Source organism: Ascaphus truei, chromosome 7 (genome assembly GCF_040206685.1).
Source record: "Ascaphus truei isolate aAscTru1 chromosome 7, aAscTru1.hap1, whole genome shotgun sequence".
NCBI lineage: Eukaryota > Metazoa > Chordata > Amphibia > Anura > Ascaphidae > Ascaphus > Ascaphus truei.
The window spans coordinates 59,588,369-59,609,073 of NC_134489.1; the positions used below are offsets into that span (position 1 = coordinate 59,588,369).

Below are 20,705 nucleotides of genomic sequence, written 5' to 3' on the forward strand. Positions count from 1 at the left end.
ACATTCATTTGTAATATACTGAGTGGGACTAGGTCTTAAAAGGAAAAGTATCCTTCCTCAGTATTCCTTGCACACAGTATATAACAAGATCTCTTCTGACATGCTTTAAGTCAGTCACTCATTGCAAGGACAACATTGGATGCTGAAAGGACTACGGTCCATATTTAGCAAGCAGTGCTATTACATACAGTAACACCATCTGTTGGCCGAAGACACCTTTACAGCCCATTTTAGTTAATGGGCTAAAGAGGTCTTTCAGTACTGATGGGTGGCTTATGGAATAGCATTGCTTAACAGAATAAAATGCTCACTTTCAAAATAATGTCTAATTCAGACTAATAATGTGTCACAATGTGTATAATTCACAGGTCAAAAAAAAAATGTTAGCTAGGGACTTCCCAAGCAAACATTTAACAAGTTATAGGATTACAATTTATTTCTTAGAAGAAAAAAAGTACAGCAAATTTAAAAAAATGCTGTAGTGTTCAGAGACTCGGAAAGGTCTCCTTTGGGTGGACTTTGCCAACATCACCTGTGCCTAGGACACAAATGAAATATTTTGCCACTTGGGAAACCCCCTAACAGACCTAGCACAAATTAAAAGTTCTTCAATTGACAAGAGCATAGAAAGCTATTATTCATAAGTACTAAAGCTCACATATACCACTGATTCTGTACCTTGTAATAATGCATTGTGGACAGGCTCACTACCAGGATTCCCATGGCCATTATGGGTATGGGTGGGAGAGGGGTCCAGGCTCTGATTGTGAAATCTCATCCTAACAGGACGTTGCATTATTTTGTGCTTCTATCAACATTGCCTAATTGTATGCTTTAAATTGGTCAGATTTAAAATGCATTAATTACTTTGTAGAATAAAATAGTGTGGGGGGCTATGTGCAATCTAATGCAATGCTCATTTTTCTAAATGCTCTCGAAATAATTAGCAGTGCAGTTAATATTGGCTTAGACACACGGCTATTCGATAAGATGCCTTCCAGTCTATTCAATTAAATTGCCTGAAAGGTATTTTCCAACACCGGAGGGAGTCTTATGGACTAGCAGCACTTTGTAAATGTGGGTATGTTTTTCGCTCTCTCTGGCTCGTCTTATAGTCTTAAATACTGTACATTTATATACTGATCATAACTTGAAAAGAAAATTTGAATACAAGTGATGTGAAAAACATTAGATCTTAAGCACGACCCTCAGTCATGTGTACAATGCATGCTATTAAAAAACAAACAAAAAAATACAGAACCACAGACTTTTAACCCCTTTTCCCCCAATCATTGGCCAAGTCAACTACAAAATAAAAATCCCAGTTTCTTAACTGTTAGTATTGCATAGAAAATCATAAAAACAGATTCATAAACTCATCCACAGCATATCTGCAAAATCGTGGATTTCACCCATTTCTGTCTGAAGCCACCCTTTGCAAAGTATACAGGCCCCTCCATGGGAGAATAGGTTAGTTTTGATATTAAAAAGTGACACCGACTGTGTTGCACAAACATGCCAAAATGGGAGATATACTTACATTCTTTAATGTCAGATTTGATTTTGTTTCCCCCACCTCCATATTAAGTGGTTTTTTCAATTATCATGTAATAAAAATTGTATGTAAGTGCTGATACATTGTCAGCCTCCACAAATAGAAGACTTGTCAATTAAGATTACATAAACCTGCTATATCCAATAGTAAGTACTTATCAACACCAGTAACGGTGCAACAAACATTGCAGAATAGAAACTAAAGACCACGGCAAGTTTAAGTCTTTGAATTGGAAAGGGCCACACCCAAGTGCCAACTTCTCACTACATAACACTATATCCCTCAACAAACAATGGCTTGCAACGCCCCTATAGCATTAACATCATTCTTTAGTGTTTGAACGAAGACTGAATTTAGCAATGGATAGGCAATAATGCAGAAACAGGCTTCTTAAATCACAGATCTTTAGAATTATGAACCCAGCCTAATCCTCAGTATCCAGCACTATTCTAAACTTTCGTTTAGTGGTTGAAGGTGAGAGTGGTTTTGTTGGATTAAATGTTTGTTTAGCAATGATTAATGTATCACTGTTGTCAGATATCCAAATACATCATTTGCATTCACTGAATAAGCAATATTAAACTTGCTAGAGTGTATTATAGAAACAGGAGTAACTCCTGCAAAGTAAGCCTATGCTACTCCTTTAAAAATCAAAACCTCGACTCTAAATAAATTCTTTGGTGCATGACCTTTCCCTTAAAAAGTGTGTGCAGCTATGCCAGGAAACAGCAAGTGTTAACCAGGCTTGATAATAGTGCTCAATGTCCTCCACCCCGCTCAACCTTTGCCAACAGTTACTTTAGCTCCTGCTTAGTAGGGCAGCTGTGGAAAATTGGGACCTAATAGAATATCAAGACCTCCAAAAAATAAACTCCATATGTATACTTGACACAGGAAGAAACTGGTAGAGATTAAATACCTGTAAATGGCCAGGTCAAATACTCATGAGAATATCCCAAGATCCTTGGGTAGTGTGTGTGGGTGGGGGGGAAGAAGCAGCCTTAATAAATGTCATGGAACCTGTTTTCCAAAAAGTATTGTACATCTCCAGTTCAACCAATAGATTTCAATAACTCAAACCTGCTACAAGGCAACAGGAAGATCACTTTTGTTCAAACAACATGTATCACTTTCTTTTAATAGTAAGGGGGGAAAAACGTGGGTGGTTCAAATCACAATGATCCTTCAGTCTATTTACTTGGCCCCCCAGGGGCTCATGTAAATCTGGGAAGCCCCAACGGTTCCTGTTCAGGGAAGTTTGTCACTGGGCCTTGCATGGTCATTATTCGGAATAGTGCATGATTGACTCCACATAGTTGCCTGGAAACAGCCCCGTCACCCCATTCATGACTCCCTCGTACCACCCATCGTCGTTCTTCTTAATGACGTATATGATGGCTCCTTCTTGAAAGGAGAGCTCATCCTCCTTGTCTTTCATGTAGTCATAAATTGCCACAACTAGGGAACAATAGGTAGAAATTAATTGTATGGAAAAAGAATTACAATGTTTCAATGCAGACATACCAATACAAAGAGCCTCATACCAACCTGAGACAAGTAGTCTTAATTGATGCAACATTAATGGTTAAGTTACATAGTTACATAGTAGATGAGGTTGAAAAAAGACTTCCGTTCATCAAGTTCAACCTATGCTAAATTTAGACAACAGATACTTTATCCTATATCTATACTTATTGATCCAGAGGAAGGCAAACAAAAAACCCCATTAAGGGGAAAAATTAATTCCTTCCTGACTCCAAGAATTGGCAATCGGATTAATCTCTGGATCAACATCCTTCCCATGTATACTTATTTGGTATATCCCTGTATACCTTTCCCATCTAAAAAGATGTCCAACCTTTTTTTTTGAACAAATCTATTGTATCTGCCATCACAGTCTCCATGGGTAATGAATTCCACATTTTAACTGCCCTTACTGTAAAGAACCCTTTCCTTTGTTGCTGGTGAAATTTCCTTTCTTCCAACCTTAAGGGATGGACCCGAGTCCTTTGTACTGCCCGTGGGATGAATAGTTCTTTTGAAAGCTCCTTGTATTGTCCCTGAATATATTTTTATATAGTTATCATATCCCCTCTTAGACGCCTCTTTTCTAATGTAAATAAATCTAATTTAGCTAGCCTCTCCTCATAAGTTAGAATGTCCATCCCCTTTATTAATTTGGTGGCTTTTCTCTGCACTCTCTCTAGTTCCATAAAGTCTTTTCTTAAGATTGGTGCCCAAAATTGTACTCCATATTAAAGGTGTGGTCTTACTAATGCTTTGTAAAGGGGCATAATTATGTTTACTTCCCTTCCATCCATTGCCCGTTTGATGCAAGATAAGATCTTGTTTGCCTTTGCAGCTACTGCATGACATTGGGCACTATTGCTAAGCCTGCTGTCTACAAGCACTCCTAAATCCTTCTCCATCAAGGATTACCCCAATATATCTCCATTTAATTTGTAAGTCGTCTTTTTATTCTTGTATCCCAAATGCATAACCTTACATTTATCTGTATTAAACCTCATCTGCCATTTACCTGCCCACGTTTCCAGTCTCTCCAAGTCCTTCTGAAGAGAAATTACATCCTGCTCTGATTCTATTACCTTACACAATTTAGTATCATCAGCAAAGATGGAGACTTTGCTCTCGATCCCAACCTCAAGGTCATTAATAAACAAGTTAAAAAGCAGGGGTCCCAGTACCGATCCCTGAGGTACTCCACTCACGACTTTAGCCCAACCTGAAAAAGTTCCATTTATGACAACCCACTGTTGTCTGTCCTTTAACCAGTTTTCAATCCAGGTGCATATATTATTACTGAGTCCAACTTTCTTTATTTTGTACACCAACCTCGTGTGTGAAACCGTATCAAAAGCCTTTGCAAAATCTAAGTAGACCACATCAACTGCATTACCCTGGTCTAGATTCCTACTTACCTCCTCAAAGAAACAAATAAGGTTAGTTTGGCAAGATCTATCCTTCATAAATCCATGCTAACTATTACTAATAATTTTATTTTCCATTAGGTATTCCTGAATATTATCCCGTATTAAACCTTCGAGTAGTTTCCCTAATATTAAAGTCAGGCTTACAGGTCTGTAATTTCCCGGTTGTGATCTAGCTCCCTTTTTAAATATAGGCACCACATCTGCTTTACGCCAATCTTGTGGTACTGAGCCTGTGGAAATGGAGTCCTTGAATATTAAATATAATGGTTTTGCTATTACTAAGCTTAACTCCTTGAGAACTCTTGGATGTATGCCATCGGGGCCAGGTGCATTATTTACTTTCATTTTTTCAGCTTATGAACTTCTTCCTCAGTTAACCAATTGTTCATTAATATGGAGGTTGTGGCTTCCTCCTCCGGCACTACTATTGAACTTGATTCTTCCCTGGTAAACACAGAGGCAAAGAATTTGTTTAATACCTCAGCTTTTCCTTATCTCCAATAATCTGCCTACCCATCTCACACTGAAAAGGTCCTATATTTTCTTTTCTCATTTTTTTGTTATTAAGGTACTTAAAGATTTTTTTAGGGTTGACCTTACTTTCTATTGCAATCCTTTTTTCATTATCCATTTTTGCTAATTTGAAGTTGTTTTTCATAATATATATTCAGACGGTAGCCTTATGTTAAATAACAAAGCTGCCTCATTCTCCAAGAGATCAGTTTCCTTGGGTAAATACTACATACATTGGTGCTGCTTTGTGTTTTGCATCAAAGCAAATACATGACTTTGTTAATTCTATAAAGCTTTAAATGTTTAAAGGTGAATTATCACATGGCAATATATTTAAACATCAGCCATATACCATTCCTTCTAATATTACTAATGGTTATTTCACTGTGACCTGTTTTACAGTTCTACCAATTTAAGTCACAAAAGGGGAACAATTTGGATTTTACTACACATACCCTTCCACAAACATGTGGTTCCTAAATTAGAGCTTTAGGGTGGAAAAAAAACAGATGCATCAGCTACAATGATTTTTGGTTCCCCTATTAGAAATGCAGAAGGTCTGATGTCTGATCGGAAGCAGTTACAGGAAAAATAAAGCAGCCGAATATTTTTTCACATACCCTTTTCTAAATAGGTCCTTGGGGCCCAAGGAGGATCCTCCTCAGCATATGGATCACTGTACTCTACTACAGCGGCTTCTTCCTCCTCATAATCTTCTGGAGGGGGTGGAGGAGGAGGCGATTCATCAAAGACTGGCTCTTCGGTGGGAGGTGGTGGTGGTGGGGTCTCTGAAACTGAGAGAAAATTACAAGTTTTGATGCTGTAATACATTCATTTTTCAAGGTCTCTGTAAGTTATACTGTTAGAGAAACAGTTCCACTTAATTGTCCCCAATAACTTAAGTATTGATCAACACTGAGCTGCTGAGTGTAGCAGCTTAAAAACATTATGCAACCAAGACCAACAACCTTCAGGTATGTTACCCAATACCTTTAATTGCTGACTAAACTGAAGGGCAGACAAACCTGTAACAAAGCTTGTAACTGTCAGCTTAGTATCAATGCAAGTTACAATTCCCAAAAAATTACAAAATTACACTCCATTAGCGGAATGAAAATAGAAAATGTATACAGCTTACTGTAATTTTCTCTTCCTGTATTCCACTAATGGCAGTGGGTACTAATTGCTCCTCCCTCAGCGTAGATAGGACAGGGAACTAATCTGCAGAGAACTGGTATATAAGCCCCTCCTTTTCCCTGTAGAGGCAGTCTTCGGGTGCACCCATAGCTATAAACATACTTATATACGTTAATTACAGGGAGAGTATGATGTATCCACTGTCATTAGAGGAGTATAGGAAAAGAAAATTACGATAAAATGAATAAATGTTCTATTTTCCTGTTCCCCACATGACAGTGGGTACTAATTGGGATATACCAAAGCTCACCCAATGGGCGGGAAACAAGAGGACAAGAACAAACACATTTTAATTAACGGTTTAAGCAATCTACAATCACTTGCAGAACTTTCCTGCCAAAGCTTGTTTCAGCCGAGGCTTGTACGTCCAGCTTGTCGTATTTCTCAAAAAGGTGTGAACAAGGATCAGACTGCAGCTTTACAAATTTGCATTGGAGATGCTTGGGCTTTCAATGCCCATGAGGTAGAAACTTATTTTGTCGAATTTGCCTTTGTTCCCTGCTGAATCTGTTTACCTTCAAGGTTCTAGGCAGGTTTGATAAATTAAGTAATCCATTGTGATAGGATTGCCCTTGAGGCTTGCTGCCATCTTCTGTGATTATAAACAATCTATCCGATGATTTTCTGTATTTTGTGAATAATTATATTTACCTTCAAGCACCTTATTATAAGTTATGTAGTCTCCCCTCATCAGGATTCGGGCAGAATGATCTCTTGATTGATGAGACTCCTTTTGGAAGGAAACGTGATACAGGTCTTAGGACTGCTTTATCCTGCTGAAAAATGAGAGAATGTCCTCTGCACGAGACAGTCAGCAATCTTCCACTCATCTTGCAGATGTAATTGCTTCCAAAAAATACTGTCTTCTACTGTAATAACTGTCTTAATGGTACTGTATTTGCCGAAAAGGTTTGAACGGGTGAAGTTCTACTAGAGGGTCTAAGACTAGTTAAAGATCCCACGTTGGTACTATACATTTCCTTTGAGGTACCTGGTGCCCGAGTACCTGTTGAAATCACAGAACTATTTTATACGCTGCTAGATCTAATAAAGGAGACAAGGCTTTTCATTAACCCAGCCAGCAAGAATTCAACCAGGGTGACAGAGGATTGAACAATCTATACTAATTTTCCTGAAAACAGCGCCAGACACTACAATAAATAGATGAGGTTGACAATTTTACCGAGTTGATATTGCGGTCGGAACAGCCTTTTTACTTTAACGTTTGCCACTCAACCTCTATGCCACTATGGCCAATATTCAGTTCTGGGTGCTGTTCTCGACCATGTTTCAGAAGTTTGCGACCACGAGAGTTGCCAAGGTAGATCTAGTGCCATAGTCACCAGATGGGGAACCCAGATTATCGTTGGTCAGGAAGGTATTATTGCTACTACCTTGTCTCTTATCTTTATTAAGATCTTCACTATAAGAGGTAATTGGTATGGAAAATACATTTTTGTTCGAAGTTGCAATGAAAACTCAAAGCATCCCTGGCTCGCAAGATGGTGGGAGTACTTTGAGCAGAAATGTTCCCCCTTCTTTTGATGTGTTGAAATCAGATCCATTTGGGATTGTCCCCACCGAAGTATGATCTGTTGGAATACTTGCAAGTCCAGTTCCCATTCTCCCTGGTGGATGATGCTTAGAACCTAGGCTGTCGTATTGTGGTTTCTGGGATAGTGACCTGCAGAAAATAGATGATAGCGTTTGGCCAACTTCTGGTTTCCCCTTGCTTCGCAATGTATTTGTCGTATTCTATCCTTATATTTGCGCCTTGAACTTTTTTTTTTTTAAAGACACCTCCTGTTCTTTTAACGGGTAACTAGCATATTTGTTGAGGTTGCTGTTGAATTTTGGCCAAATTCCTTGTGCCAATGAAGTCCTGTTGGGACTCCCCAACCAGACTTTCTGGCATCAGGGGTGATCATTAGTCAGGTTACTTCCTGGAGAGAAAATGTACTCTCTAATTTCTGCCGATTCGAACACGATTTTAAATCCTGCTTTGTTGAGGGATAGAGACATAATCCTTGGTGTAAGGACCTTGGATCTTTGTTCAATTGATCAAGACATTTTCTCTGGAATGGCCTTATGTGGAATCTGGCCCACCCTAGAACACTTATAGTTGCAGCGAATGTCCCCAGCAAGGTCATGCTATCTCTTGCAGAGACCTGACTTAACCTTCTTAGCTTTGTGGCTTGTATTGCCAATTGCTCAATTCTGCTGTGGGTTAGACAGACGCTTCCTTGTTCCATTTGGCAGCCCCTTATGTGTGGGTAATGTTCCATATATAAGGTTGTATATTGTATTATACCATCTATCCATATAGTTAGCGCTACCTATCCTGTTTTTTTTTTTGTATTGCCAATTGCTCAATTCTGCTGTGGGTTAGACAGACGCCTCCTTGTTCCATTTGGAACGAGACCCCCAGGAGCGTTAGGGACGGAGATAGAATTAAGCGACTTGTGTGGAAGCTTATTATACATCCATGCCGCCCCAGGAACACAATCACTTTCTGTGTATGCTATGTCAGAATAGCTCAGAGATTTTATTAGCAGTTTAGGTAAGGATAGATCAGAGTTCCTTTTTTTTCTGAATTCGGCAACTGATGTAACTAACACCTTGGGGGGAGAGGGAGAGGGAGAGACAAGCCGAACTGAAGGGCGGTATATTGTTAATGCCTTCAGTTTACCTCAAATCTCAGATATTTTTGGTACTCTTGCTATGTGCACGTATACATCTTTTAAAATCGACTGAAAATAACCAATCCTTGGGCTTGACTTCTTCAATTTTTTGATGTGCAGAAAAACATTTACTTCCCCGAGATCCAATACCGCTCTAAACTCTCGACCCGAAAAATTCTGGAACAAAAGCCTGTTTTTTTTATTACCATGTCAAGTAATTGATTTAGGATGTTGTCCAAGGCTTTTGCTCCCCGGGGAAATTGGATTTCGGGATATCGAAAACAGATTCCGTGGAGGTTCTTGTGCAAATTCCAGTTTGCACCCTGCTGTGACAATTCGTAGAACTCTGCTACTGTATGGGCACAGCCCATAAAGGCAACAAATTGAGCTATTCTTTCTCCAAACACACTGCGGGGCTCGCCACATTCCATGTGCACTTGCCTCTCCCAAAAGATCTTCTGAGGGGCCAGAAAACAGCTACGTTGTCCCCCTCTTGATATTTGTTGCGCCAAATGCCTTTCCGGTCAGTAGGCACTGTGAGGTATAAAGAATTTTCTATTTCTTCTTTCCTGGAAAAAGGCACTTAAGTAGGGAAGAGAAAAAAGTTGTTCTTGCAAGTCGAATCTGTTGTGTTATTCGAGGTCTTTAGCGACAGCACTTTTCGTGCCGTCACTGACAGGGACATGCTTATTGGCGACAAGCACTGTACGACCAGCGATGCTTCTGCTATATAGTTTGCCGCCATCTTGATTTATGATAATGCCGATTGAAAAGGAGTGTCAAGAGAACCTCAATCCTAAATCTCTTCCAGATTGCCCAGTAACATTCTTATGTCGCTGAAACATTAAGCAGATGCTACTATAAGCTTTCAAGCAAGACCCGCTGCTAGAAAGGATTTCTTCAGGATACTCAATCCTTTAATCCAATGTTTCATGAAACGCCACTGCATCTTCCACAGGTAATGTGGTCTTTCTTGCAATACAGGTGATTGCAGCGTCCACTTGAGTAATTTTTCCAATTTTTGATGCCTTTGTGAAAAGAAGGATAAAACTTGGAGTCTCATGAATCCATTCAGTCTCTTATTTTTTTTATTACAATGTAATGGAAAACTTTTTGCCTTTGTTTGGAAAAGTTTATCTCCTTTTAAGCGCTCATCCTCTGCATCATGCAGCTCTAGGATCTCTCGCATTGCTTTAATCGGTGGATTAACCAGATCCAAATGAAATTCAGGCTTCATTTAATACCTCACAATCAAATGAATCACAGTCCTCTCCTTCCAGATATTGCTATAGCACGTCAGACTCCTATGATGAAGATGCTCCTCAACCTATCCAGGCTTGTTGGCAACCTTGATCTCTTCTGGGTCAGTTTATGGAATCAGCTGTGCTAAAAGAAACCAATGTGAGAGACCTATCCTGGATGAAGGAGAGTATAACTCTGGTCACTGGGTCCCTGGCCACAGACAAGCATTCTTCGCATAATTTCTTAGCTTGCAGCACTGGTTTATTAGAAGCTGCACCTAGCTTTGATTTCTTAGCCACCTTCCTCTTATGCAGAAAAAAGGTCAGTGGTTGATTTGGGAGACCTTTCCTCCGACTGACCCCTAAGGTACTGCATCAAAGATAGAGAATATAGAAACCAATCTTCACTCCATTGTTAGTCACCCTTTTGTATTACAATAATTTGACTACCTAGGGACGCACATAACAAATTTTGGGCAGCGACCCTTTGCCTTATTCAGCTTCCATAATTATTCTGTGAGAAATAGCCTCAGAAATGCTTCAGCAAGATTAGACACCATTAGATGGTATTGCCCCTTTAAAACTATGGTGGGGTCCGCATGGCACATGTGACAACACATCATTGCCGCTTTAAGGGAATGAGAAGACAAGTACGCGGATGCGGTTTCTGTGCTTCCTGCTCAGAGGCATCCAGAGTGTTTTACCCTAGCCATGCGCTCTAGACTACCTGCGTTCCAAGATGCTTCTGCAGTGTTCTGCCCGGTCACAGAAGCGGGTGACCACATCAGATTGAACTGCACTAAAGTAGACCTGTTTGTTACAAAATAAACACTACCTGCAACGCGGCAAGGCAGGAAAAGACTGCCCTTTATGGGAAAGGGAGGGCCTTATATATCAGGTCCCTTCAGAAGTGTTTCCTGTACTACCTGCGCTGAGGGAGGAGCTATACCAATTAGTTCCCATTGCCATGTGGTTAACAGGAAAACCAAAAAAAATATAATTCAATAATTTCACAGCAAACAAATATTTTTTGAATTATTCTATATGACGAATCTCAGATACATTTGTGCATAAATCAAAAGTTTGGATTTATTGCCTTACATGATGAAAGCAAAGATTATTTTTGTAATATTCAATTTTAATAGGGCTTAAAATGTTAGCACACTTTCATTCCGAGTTAAAATATCTGGTTGTAAAGCTTGCCTTGAATAAAGAAAGTACTAAACAGGAGAAATGTCATCCTGAATACCTTCAGCTCAATAAATATATGCAAATTACATCTGCTTTCACAAATATTGCCTTAGTGTGTATTAATTCAGATTTGTATTCATTTTCAAGCAAAGCTTAGATTAGAGCTAAACTTACTATTTTCTTGAACTCTAGCCACAAACCCCATCAAAGGTAACTGTGGAGTTACCTGCAGGATGGAGGGAGGAGGAGCAGGGGATACTGTAGAGAAAGGAGACATACAATTAAAGTTAATAGATATAGATAGATCGATATTTGACCGTTTCACTGACATAGCTGTATAAAAACAATATTGGGCAGATCACAAAATTTGGCACAAGTAAATTAATGCATCAACAGACAATAAAAGCCTAAAGTTAATATGCTATGTTCTGATAAGATAGTTCTAAAATGTGAAACTTACAGAAGTAGGAACAAGGAGACCGTCAAATCTTACCTCAACTCAAGTAAGAATGTAAATGTAATCACGCAAGTGAAAAAATGCAAGAGATAAAAATGACAGTTTCCAATAAAAAAAAAATACTTTAGGTAGGACGAGGTAAACATTGTTAGTCGACCTGGTATTTTCTAGACAAAATATGCAACTACAACCCCTCTTTAATACCAAGACATAAAAGGGTTAATTATACGATATTGCAGGCTCTATGCAGCATGTTGAAAAGAATAGAGCTAAAAATGACTGTTTACATTACAGGCTTTAATATAATATAATATTTAAAATTTAATATAGCATTAAGTAAACGAATGCTCTCATCCTTGCCTCCCACATACAACTTTACCTCCTCCTGATGTAAACCCCTCTCACCATCCCGTCAACCTCCCTCCTCTCACTTTCTCCTGTGCCATTTGGAATGCACGCTCTTTTTCCAACAAGTTCCTCTCTGTACACAACTTTTTTGCTCCCTTGACTCGTTTTTGCTATAACAGACTTGGCTCACTCAGTTTGACTGCACTTGAAGCTGCCCTCTACTATGGTGGCTTTTCTTTGATGGGCTTTTTTTGCTCCTCCCTCTCCACGTAGCGGTCATCTATCGCCCACCTACCACTACTCATCCCCCTTGTGTCTCTCACTTTGAATCCTGCCTCTCCTCACTCCCCTGTTCTCCTTGGGGACGGTCATATTGATAACCCCTCTCTCACATGAGCTTTCCACTTTCTCTCTAACCTCTTCTTTTGGCCTTCTCCTGATTTTCACAAAAACTTCTGATTTCTCCATTTTCCGCCTTTCATCTCATCACTCCTCCCCCTCCATCTACCCTTGTTTCTGCAGAGACCTGCACTTGAGTCCACTTTGCGCCCCACCCTCTGCTCTGCTACAGACTGACAACCTAGTCACAAAATACAACTCTGCCTTATTCTCCTCTCGATCTTCATGCCCCTCTTTTTCGCTATCGTTCTCTCCCTTCTATCCCCTGACCCTGGATAAACTGCCACACACGCATGCTCCTTTAAAGCATTTCGCTCTTCTGAGCGTCTCTGGAGGAAATCTCACACTATACCCAACTTTCTTCACTACAAATGTATCCTATCCTCTATCAACTCTTCCCTCTCCAAGGCTAAACAACCCTACTTTTCGTCACCAAACACTCAAGTATAACCGACACCTACTATCTTTGACCATCATCTGTTACCCATTTTTCTTCCTCCATTTCACCCCAGGACTTTGCGGGCTATTTCAAGAAAAAAAGGTGGAATCCATTCCCCATGCCACTTGACTCCATTGCCTCAAACCTTTCTCCTCCTCTAATTCCTATTCTTACACATTTTCAACTCCTCCCTCTATGCAATCAAACCCACCGCCTTCAAGCATGCAACAGTTATACCTTTACTCAAAAACAGGAAGCTTGACCCTACCTGTCTATCGCCCTGTCTCCCTCCCGCCTTTTGCCTCTAAACTCCTTGAACGTCTTGTATTTTTTCACTTGCTCCAATTTCTCACCACCAATTTCTCTCCTAGATCTTCTACAATCTGGTTTCCGCAATGTTCATTCCACTGAAACAGCCCTGACTAAAATAACCAATGACTTCCATGCTGCCAAAGACAAAGGCTATCACTCTTCTCATAATACTCGACCTCTGCAGACTTTGATACTGTGGACCACCCTCTTCTTCACATTTTCCATACCCTTAGTATCCATAACAGAGCTCCATCTTGGATCTCCTGTTACCTCTCCCATTATACTTTCATTGTTTAATTTGCCTACTCCTTCTTCGATCTCTCTGTGGGCATACCCCATGGTCTGTCCTGGAACCTCTTCACACACTCTCTAGGTGACTTGATAACATCTCTTGGGTTAAAATAACACCTCTATACTGATGACAAATGTAATGTTCAACCCCATACCTTACACCTGCTGTACAGACAAGTCTCTGAATGTCTCTCCGCGATATCATCCTGGGTGACTCTCCGCCGACTCAAACTTAACATGTCAAAGAAGAAGCTCTTCATACTTCTTCCCAAGCCTGGTCCTACTGCCCCCTTCTACATTACTGTTGTCAGCACTATCATACACAGTATTACAAGCATGGTGTCTAGGTGTCTAATTTGACTCCCTCACATTAATAATGTAGCTAAAACCTGTTTTTTCCTCCGTCTCGACTATTGTAACCTTCTATTGTCCGGCCTTCCTGCCTCTCACCTACAATCTATCCTAAATGCTTCTCCTATAAATCACTTTACACTCTCCTAAAGGTCTCCTGGCTTCCTATTAAATCACATATTACTTACAAAATGCTCCTCTCAAGGCTATACACTCTTCTGCCCCTCCTTACATCTCAGCCTTAATTTCTTGCTATACACCTGCTCCACCCTTGCGCTCTGCTCAAGGATGTCCTCTGTCTAACAGTTTTGTATCCAATGCCCTCTCCCGCCTAAAACCTCTTGCACTCACTGCCCCACACCCCTGGAACGCCCTTCCCCTTAATATCCGAATTGCACCCTCTCTTTCCACCTTTAGGACCTTCAAACACACCTATTATGTAATGTATATTGTAAAGTGCTATTGCATGTACCCAGATGATACTATATAAATAAAGGTATACATACATGTGGATCTTGAAGTATGTGCATTTGTATATTCTTACTTTTGAACCCAGCAAGAAAGTACAATGTTTCATATTACTATGCACTTGGTAAGCTTGCCAAACTAAATTCTTTATCAATGTTGAAGGGACTTGCCAAACCGATCCTACTGTATAAGCAGACTGGCAAATAATGATTTTTGTGCAACTTTTGTTTGTTACATGGACAATTATTAGAAACCGCATTAATGCAGGAGGTCCGTTATATCAATTATTGCATTAATATCTTCTTGTACCTCAAAATTGTAATGTCACAAAAAGCACTGCACAAGTTACAAACTGTATTGCATTAAAGCTGCAGTATATATATACTGATTGCTGATTGGCTCGCGCTCCCAGGCTTTTTGGGGGCGTGCGGCCAGGCTCTATACGAGCCCGCCCCCAATGAGCAGCCATTCTTTTTCCAGATCGTTGGACACGGTAAGTATCCTCTGCCTCCGTCCTGCTGCCTCTCCATGCCCCCTGCACTCACACCCGCGGCCCCTCTGCCTCCGTCCTGCTGCCTCTCCATGCCCCCTGCACTCACACCCGCAGCCCCTCTGCCTCCGTCCTGCTGTGTCTCCATGCCCCCTGCACTCACACCCGTGGCCCCTCTGCCTCCGTCCTGCTGCCTCTCCATGCCCCCTGCACTCACCCCCGTGGCCCCTCTGATTCCCGAACACACACCCGCGGCCCCCTCTGCCTCCCGAACACACACCCGCGGCCCCCTCTGCCTCCCGAACTCACACCAGCGGCCCCCTCTGCCTCCCGAACTCACACCCACGGCCCCCTCTGCCTCCCGAACTCACACCCGCGGCCCCCTCTGATTCTCGAACTCACACCCGCGGCCCCCTCTGATTCCCAAACTCACACCCGCGGCCGCCTCACGTTGTGTCTATTTACATACACTAGTGTTTATTGTGAGTGCCAGGATTTTTCAGCGTTCCAGTGACGTCATGTACCAGAATCAGCCCCTATAACCATTATACATCAGGCATAGGTGTCTTTGTTTCTGGATTTGCATAGTGCTGACGTTATAGTTCTATTTGGACTACATTTTGGCAACCTGCCATTCAAGAGACCCCCTATGGGGCATCAGCACTGTATTATTTTCAGTTCACTCTATTCACTACATTTATTGGTACCATACCATTTTAATAGTAATCCTTAATAAAGTATTTTAACACTACTACCATCATTGTTTGGTCCAGTTTTTCTCCGCTGAACTGCATATTCAGCAGGGTACTCTCCCCTGTCAGACTCCGAGTGCACTATATAGGGCCTTATCTGTATGTACAGTGTTTTTGCTTCATATTGTCCTTTGTGTTCAATTATCCCCTTGCCCTATTGCACCAGTCTGTCTCTCCGACCCTTGCGGTCACACTAGGCCGAGCGGGTGCACCTTTCCTTGTCTCCTACATTAGAAACATTAAAAAATGTATTTAAAACATTTTTTTTTAATTTTTAATGCTACAGGTATTTTTTCATAGTACAGAACTGATTTATTAAAAAAATCACATGTAGGATATTGCTTGAACTGCTGCTTTAATGGAATGCAAACACTACCACAACAATTCTGTTATAAAAATTAACTTTTAACTGAGAACTGCTGCTGCTCGAGTTGCAAACAATTCAGCAAGGCCAAACAGAGAGTGTGTGTGGTGTGTGTGTGTGTGGTGTGTGTGTGTGTGGTGTGTGGTGTGTGGTGTGTGGTGTGTGGTGTGTGGTGTGTGGTGTGTGGTGTGTGGTGTGTGGTGTGTGGTGTGTGGTGTGTGGTGTGTGTGTGTGTGTGTATACGCTCGCACACACCTAGTATTACTGCAACAGAAATACCTGAATCTGAACAGATAAACCTCTGATATACAAGAAGGGTCCTGCCAACATGTTGCAGAGCAATCTAAAGTCATATGTCTATATGCAATCAACTTATTTCAGAAAAAAAAAACATTTATAGGTTCTTCACTTGGAACATAATACGAAGCTAGTTACGGAAAGGTTAGTTTGGCAGTCAGAATGATCCGTGTATTCATACAAGTCATACTAAAACCTTTATTTGTTGCTCTACAATTCTTCAAATTGAGCTAACCGAGTATGTTTAATAGTCATTTGTAACGCACTATTCAATGTTTCTTTGCTACAGAAGGTCTCCATTTCTCTACCATATGTCCTGCCTTCAGTTAGAAGCAGAGATGTCAGTCTAAAGGGTTTAACATTATGCCTCAGCCTGCCTGCTTGCTTGCTTGGTGGTCATGACAGAAAGCCACTCTGTGCCTTTAACCTCTTGTACTGACATTATGGGCTCCATTAAAAACAGCAATCCATGCTGTTCTTTATTTCTATTTTTTATGGGGGGGGGGGGGATTCAATTATCTGAACTCCCTCAGTTTCTGGACAAGAATACTTGCCCGTAGGAGATAAGATGATCAGGGCTCGCTACAGTGGTAAATATAAAATTGCAACATCAGATGAGAAAAAGGAAAACCAATGAGCAGATTTAGTTTAGATAAATATGTTAAAGAAAATGATAGGGTGGGAACTAGGCATGCACAGCCATGGAGGATCCAAATGAAAGGAAATTAAAATTAAGAAAAATTAAATTTTTCTCGCCTGTCCCTCCATGTCAGCGCAAGACATGAGGGAATGTCCTAAAACAGTTCCCCCTGAAAAAAATTTGGTTGGGCAAATTGAAATGATACAGCCGCCTTGATGACCTGCCTTCCAAACGCTTCTTCTGTTGATGCGGAAACATCTATTTGGTAATATCTTGTGAAAGTATGGAGTGACGACTTTACAGACTGGCTCTGCAACTGCATCCTGTCTTACAGTCCAAGATGTAGCCATTGTTCTAGTGCAGTGGTTCCCAACTCCAGACCTCACCTGTGCTCAAGCAGTGATGTCTTTAAAATCGAAACTGTTAGGGGTCCTAGAGGACTGGAGTTGAGTAACATTGCCTTGTGGAATGAGCTTTGATGGAGACTGGGGGCAGTCATTCCTGATGCTTTGAATGCTTCCAGAATCAGGGTCTTAATTCATCTAGCTATTAGTCTTAGAGACTACCTTTCCCATTTGATGCCCTGCAAACAAGATTAAAAGATCTGTACTTTCTAAAAACCTACCATTCTGGAAATATAGGTTCTTAATGCTCGCCACATCCAACATATGAAAAAAATACCTCTTGGATTTTTGAGGTCTGGACAAAAAGATGGAACAAATATTTCCTGGTTAATATGGCAAGAAGTGTTTACCTTGGAAGGGAAATGAGGCATTGTCCAAAGGACTACCTTGTCCTGGTGAAAAATGCAGTACTGTGGATCACAGCATAATGCTCCTAGTTCAATAACTTTTCTAGCAAAAGTGAAAGCCATCTTAAGTATACGTACTAATTCAAAGGCTCCAGTGGCCGGTTTCTGTAAAACTTCAAATCTAAATTAATTATAACACATAAATGAAAGGCTGACTCAAACTGTCATTGACAGAAAGTACATTAATGGTGCACACCACACTAATGTTTATATTTTTAGTGAATACAATATAATGAAAAAAACGTGATTAAGTGAATAATAAATAAAACACAATCAAATCTAACACGTCGTGCTTAGATCTATAATAGCTACTGCCGTGAATAAACCGCCATTGACAATGGTATTATTGAGAAACAATAAGACAATGTTTGTCTATTGCAATCCAACAATCATTGCCAGAGGGCATGATCACTGAATGTAATAAACCATAAATTACAATAATGCCACTTAACACTTCATTGCTTATCTCATGCACATATACAGTGAGTATCATCAATATGGAATCCTACAGTTCATAATGGGTTGACTTTCAAAATTCTCAGATCATTCAGATACCCAAGAAACCATACTGATATATAGCAGTTATAATAACATTAATCACAGGAATGCAGGTTAGTAACAGTGCTGTGGGGTCCCTTATCTAGCTAAACTCAAATATGAGAAAGCTGCTTACTATGGGCAGGGCAGTTCCAACATCACTGCCAAGATTTACTTTTGGACTCACTCACTGATGACAGCGATAATAGCGCACTGGTATTTGACCATGTATTACAATATCATTGAATATGCTGTACAGAGATATATGTGCATAGGAGTTCCTCACAATACATGCTACATCACTGAAATGAATTTTGGCAACAGTGCTATGGAATCCCTCATCTAGCTAAACTGAAATATGTGAAAGCTGCTTGGTAAGGGCAGCACAGTTCCAACATCACTGCCAAGATTTACGTTGGACTCACTCACTAGTGACTGCGTTGCTGGTGCACTGTTGTAGCAAAATTACCATGTATTATGTTTATCACATTTATTACTGACTTATTGTTAGTTTAAAGTACTTAGCTGTGTAGTGGCATTCAAAGTAGGCATGTGAGGCTCCGAGTGCAATGGCGGCGGCAGTCAGCAGATCGGCGGCACCACGTGGGGGGGAGGGGGAAACAGAGAGGAGAGAAACAGGGGGGGGGGTGGAGGAGGAGAGAAAGGTGGGGGGGGGGGGTGGGGGGAGTGCATTTTTTGTTTAACAGAATTTGAAACCCAGGGTCCCCAGCAGCTGAACAATGCGATCTATAGCTCTGTGGATCCGAGTTGTAAAGATGCTTATTGTAATTGCCAGGATTTTCTCTCCCATTCAGGAAACCAAACAATTGCAGCAGGGAACGGCTTTAGTCCTACAGGCTAATAGAAAGCTGCAACATCACCGGGGACAACTCCAGTGGCCAGCTTTCTGAGTACACCAGCAACTAAAACATTAGCTATCTGGACCCAGGGAGGTGTCTATTAAATATTTTTTAGGAAAGGTAATGTGCCAAGTGGAATGGCTATTGAAATTAAATACATTTTAAGTATTTGTTTTGCTCCCAGATGATATAGTACTAGGTTTCTTCCCTTTATTTAAAAAAAAAACAAAATCACCATTTAACTTGGGAACTACATTCACACAAAGAAACCTGGCACAGCTATTGAAAAATGGCCTTTTTAACCTTCCTGTACTAACCAAAAAGCTGCATTCCTACTTTTGATCTTGCCAGCTCTTATCATATAGCTTGTCTTTTCCTGTCCAGGTGGGTCAGGTGCTCAGCCTCAGGGATCCTGACTGGGGCTATGCAACATAATCCACTTAGAAGAGAGGGTGGGAGAGGGGGAGAGGGAGAGGGGGAGGGGGAGAGGGGGAGGAGGGAGAGGGGGGGGAGGGAGAGGGGGGGGAGGGGGACAGAGTGGGAAAGAGCCCAGGGAGATGACTGTGCCAGCAATGTGAGCTAGGAGAAGTAGAAGATGAAACCCACTTCCTGCTGCGTTGCACACAATACTCTGGACGTGAGTGCCCACCTGGAGAAACTCACAGCTCTTATCCAGAACTTTAATACTATAGAAGAGAACCAAAAAATAGCGATCCTCCTGGGAGAAGATGAAACCACAGCACAACTGGCTGCACACTATACAGGCATACACCGCATTAACGTACACAATGGGTCCAGAGCATGTACGTAAAGCGAAAATGTACTTAAAAGTGAAGCACTACCTTTTTTCCACTTGTCGATGCATGTACTGTACTGCAATCGTCATATATGTGCATAACTGATGTAAATAACGCTTGAACACAGCTTCGGTACAGGTAGGGAGACTGTACTGCTGTTCAGGACATGCTGACAGGCGCATGCGCGAGCTGCCGTTTGCCTATTGGGCGATGTCCTTACTCGTGAGTGTACTTAAAGTGAGTGTCCTTAAACCGGGGTATGCTTGTATCAGCACCTGCCACTGGATGAGAGCGAGCGACGGGGGAGAGAGCGAGCGACGGGGGGAGAGAGCGAGCGACGGGGGGAGAGAGCGAGCGACGGGGGGAGAGAGCGAGCGACGGGGGGAGAGAGCGAGCGACGGGGGGAGAGAGCGAGCGACGGGGGAGAGAGCGAGCGACGGGGGAGAGAGCGAGCGACGGGGGGAGAGAGCGAGCGACGGGGGGAGAGAGCGAGCGACGGGGGGAGAGAGCGAGCGACGGGGGGGAGAGAGCGAGCGACGGGGGGGAGAGAGCGAAGGCGACGGGGGGAGAGAGCGAGCCACGGGGGAGAGAGCGAGCCACGGGGGGAGAGAGCGAGCCACGGGGGGAGAGAGCGAGCCACGGGGGGGAGAGAGCGAGCCACGGGGGGAGAGAGCGAGCCACGGGGGGAGAGAGCGAGCCACGGGGGGAGAGAGCGAGCCACGGGGGGAGAGAGCGAGCCACGGGGGGAGAGAGCGAGCCACGG

The 20,705-nt window shown here is 41.8% G+C and overlaps 1 protein-coding gene across 14 annotated transcripts in view; it reads right to left on the reverse strand.

Annotated features, from left to right (window-relative positions):
- Positions 1–2,673: 2,673 nt before the first annotated feature.
- ABI2 (abl interactor 2) overlaps positions 2,674–20,705 on the reverse strand; it is a 91,980-nt gene continuing 73,948 nt past the window's right edge. For all 14 annotated transcript variants that reach the window (XM_075608567.1, XM_075608566.1, XM_075608569.1 and 11 more), the window contains 3 exons: positions 11,504–11,587; positions 5,640–5,813; positions 2,674–3,013 (listed from right to left, as the gene is read on the reverse strand). In XM_075608567.1, the coding sequence (XP_075464682.1) occupies positions 2,838–3,013; positions 5,640–5,813; positions 11,504–11,587 (434 nt within the window). In that variant the 3' untranslated portion in view covers positions 2,674–2,837. The remainder of the gene's footprint in view (positions 3,014–5,639; positions 5,814–11,503; positions 11,588–20,705) is intronic.